The sequence below is a fragment of the Dipodomys ordii genome, unplaced genomic scaffold (genome assembly GCF_000151885.1).
Source record: "Dipodomys ordii isolate 6190 unplaced genomic scaffold, Dord_2.0 Scaffold60, whole genome shotgun sequence".
Lineage (NCBI taxonomy): Eukaryota > Metazoa > Chordata > Mammalia > Rodentia > Heteromyidae > Dipodomys > Dipodomys ordii.
Genome location: NW_012267276.1, coordinates 188,371 through 192,339, shown reverse-complemented (window position 1 = coordinate 192,339; position 3,969 = coordinate 188,371). Strand labels below are relative to the sequence as shown.

Sequence of the window (3,969 nt, the reverse complement as noted above, 5' to 3'; positions counted from 1 at the left end):
AAAAAAAAAAAAAAGAAGTATAAGTTTCAAAGATGGATAATATTCTAGCCTTGAAAAGAGAGAGTATAGCATTAAATTAAATAGCTAAAAATTAATAGTGACTGTGATGCTGTGATGATAGTAGAAATGGACTTGTTCCCATATATTCCTATATTGTATAGGAAATCCTGCATCATTGAAACAAACAGTTGTTTTCAATGCCATTGAGGGCATGTGGTTATTCTGCAGGTGTACATTGTAAAAACAGATGGCCTGCGTCCCCCTTTAACATTAGCTCTTTTACAATCACAGGATTGTAGAGCTATAGAAAGATCTGCAGAGCTTTAGAAACTCATGCACCCTAGAATAGCAGATTTTGCAAAACAGATTTGCTGGTGGTTAGAGAGCCGTGTGTAGGGAGCCTTCCTCTTTCATAGCAATGGTGTTCCTTGCTCAGTAAAGATAGTGTGTTCGGGGAATTGTGGGACCATAGCATAGAGCAGGTAAGTAAGAACAGCAAGAGATACAAGAGGCGACTTTTGCTTAGGGTAAGATTTCTTCAAAATAATTGAGATTATGGGGGGATAACTAAAAACTACTGCTTTCATAAGCACTTTAAAATACCAAAGATAGAAACCATAGTTACAGTTTATTTTGTGTTTAAGCCCATATATAAACAGAGTATTTGAGATCTTAAAAGCAATTTCATATGAAATATTTTGAGGGTCCCAGTGGCATGCTTAACCAAATAATCCCATGCATTTTTATTTCTTGTAGGAGCTGCTTATGCTCATGCAGAGGAGAGTATCCAGAAATTGGTGGAACAATGTAACTTGCCATTTCTGCCCACCCCTATGGGGAAGGGTGTGGTCCCTGACAACCATCCAAACTGTGTAGGTGCAGCCAGATCCAGGTGTGTGGCATTCCTGTTTTTGTTTGTTTGTTTGTTTTAGTTGTTGTTGTTGTTGTTTGTTGGGGGGGCTTGAACTCAGGGCCTGGGCACTGTCCCTGAGCCTCTCTGTGTTCAAGGCTGGAGCTCTACCACTTGTGCCATGGTGCCAATTCCAGCTTTTTTTGTGTATGTGATACTGAGGAATGGAACCCAGGCCTCAATGCATGCTAAGCAAGTGATCTACCACTAAGCCACACTCCCAGCCACCTGATTTTAAATATAGTAGCTTGGCAGATCTTAGGTTAACTTATTTTGTGATCTTAATGAATCTAGAGACAGGTTCTGAAAGAACTATATAATTTTAATAATTTTTATCATCTATTTCTTTTTGAACTCTTAAGCACTTTACAGATTTTATTGATCCTCTTCTGACCTCATGGTTCTAAATGCAGTCATTTGAATTATTGTTCTATATATAGTTTGTTGTTTTTATTTGGATATTTTCAAGCTTTATCTTTATCTTTGGTTTTAAGCAATTTACTCATGGTGTCTCTAGACAAGGTTTTCCTTTCATTTATCCTGTTTGGAGTTTTAAAACCATTTGTAATCATAAACCTATGTTTTTCTCTCTAAATTTGGAAAGTTCAAAATTTTTTTTCTACAACACTATCTCTCCTTTTTAACTCTTAGGTCCCTGAGTGACCTTGATAATATTCATCGATCTGTTCATTTCAGTTTTTTTGTATATTAATTTTTTTATTTTTCTGTTAAGAATACCTATTTCAAGAATATTTTTCTTCTTGGAGCATAGTTTAATAGCTGCTTTATTAACTCTTATACATTTCAGATTAGCACCTATTTGTTGTCTTTTGGAAATTGATCCTATTTTTCTGTACTGAGTAATTTGGGTTATATCTTGGATTTTTGCATCTTACATTGTGAGGTTCTGGACCATGATAAAATCTTCTGCTAAATACTGAGTTTTTTGTTCTACTATGAAATCAATAGATTGGGTTGGGTTAGATAGAGTTTAGTCTGTTGTTTCTCTCTTTCTTACTGTGGGCAGCAGTCCCAGAGTCAGCTGTGCCTCAGACTTTGTTTAGCTACTGTATGTCTGCACATGCTCAGCTTAGGACAGGCCCAAACACACATTGGCTGACACCCAGAATCAAGGATTTCTTCATGGCTCCCACTCCACTCTCTGCTTCCCAAAAGTCCCTTTTCATGGTCTTTGCTGCCACACCTGTCAGACAGAAGAGAAAAAACTTTAAAAAAGTATGCTTTAGACAACATGGGGTTTGGAGTCTTTTTAAGCTCCTTTTGCCAGAAAGATGGCATTTCTCTTGTAATTTTGCCTGCTTAGGAGCCCCCACTATGCAACTCTACAATAAGTCACCCTCAGAAAAGGGCAGGGGAAGGGAGAAAAAAAATAAGAAAGATGTGACCTTCTTCCTACATAATCTCCAGCTTGGAATGGGGTCCTTTTTTCTTATCCTCTCCAAATTTTTGCAGTTTTTCAACTAGAGCTGCTCTTGAGTCAAAGCTAGGAGACAAAAGATGGAATAGAAAACTTGGGAACTCACCCTTGTGTGGATCACTTCTTCCGACTTTGCAAATCCCCTCCCCCTAATTCACGTGATGTTTACTGTTCAGAATACTCTGGAATTTGCTTTTCCTATCTTGTCCAGAGTTTTCCATTGTAATTGTTGGGAGAGCTAAGCTGTAGTGGATTTATGCCCAAGCTTGACTGGCACTGGAAACCTCCTCTTTTTTTTTTAATGAAGAATTTTTATTTTTTTTTTTGCTGACATACTATGAAGCAAAACAAAATTGACACCATACAAAATAACTTTATAAAATATCATTCACATCATATTTTATCAGATTTACAGCATCTATGCATATTAGGGGTTATATAATGAAGTGAAAAAACACTATGTCAAACTTTTAGTTAATGTACACACATAAGAAATAGTCCAGGTAATGGTTAGGGTTTCCTATAAATTGTTTGCAAAAAGTACAAACTACTTAACCTAGTAAGCCATCAAAACAAACTAGAAAATGACCCAGTTAAGCTTAAACATGACAAGAGATGCTCACTGTCTCAGCATTGAGCTTCCTTCGCCAGTTGTCTTGTCTGAGCACAGCATCCTCATCTGGTCAGCATGATGAGGGCTGCTACCCATAGGCCCCAAGGCCCCCAGGCCAGGCTGGGGGAGCTGCTGCACAGAAGTGGTACCTTTAGAGTCATATGGAAGCCTCTTTTAAGTGTGCCTTTTGAGACACACTTTTCTGATAGATCAACCTATTTTTCTTTTTCTTATAAAGCTGCTTAATTTAATTTTTCAATCAGCTTCTTAGTTTTTTCCATGAACGATGGGGAATTTTCTCTAATATCTATATCTATCTATATATATTTGGGTTGTATCTTGGATTTTGATATATATATATATATACATATACATACTAACACCTAAATATATGTTATATGTTACTATATGCTTAATACCTATATATACTTTAATCTTTATTTGCTATTACAGATTAAATATTTTATAAATTATAGTTCCAGATTATTTCTGTGTTATTTAGCTCCACTGCTGAACTCTTGTGTATACTAATTATTGTGTGTAGACACTCGGAGCTTTATAGCACAAAACATGATTATTATCCAAAGTAAAGGAAACTTGGTAGGTTGCTTTTCTTTGAAGACCTTCATTGGTTCATTTTCTCTACAGTAATACATACCTTAGACTGAATATTTTTACACTTGAGGAACAACTCCATTTTTAGCTTTTTTGATAACTTATTGGAGATAAGAATCTTATGGACTTTTCTGCCCAGGATGGCTTTAAACTATGATCCCCAGGACTCAGCCTCCTGAGTAGCTAGGATTAGAGGTGTGAGCCACCAGCTCCCACCATGTACTGAACACGTTAGTGGAGATATTTGCTGTAAAAGTACAAAGAAATCAAGGACATAAGGACGTGGAATGAGCTGAATGTGCCCCTCCAAAGTGCATAGAGACTCAGTCATTATGGTGCCAGCAATACGTGGGGCCTATATGTATGAATCAAGCAGAAAAGGTCAGATAATGT

The 3,969-nt window shown here is 36.8% G+C and overlaps 1 protein-coding gene across 1 annotated transcript in view; it reads left to right on the top strand.

The window, feature by feature from the left end:
• Nucleotides 1–3,969, top strand: part of Hacl1 (2-hydroxyacyl-CoA lyase 1) — a 47,628-nt gene that overhangs the window by 27,886 nt on the left and 15,773 nt on the right. The window contains exon 9 of the mRNA XM_013022167.1: nucleotides 757–892. Within this exon, the coding sequence (XP_012877621.1) occupies nucleotides 757–892 (136 nt within the window). The remainder of the gene's footprint in view (nucleotides 1–756; nucleotides 893–3,969) is intronic.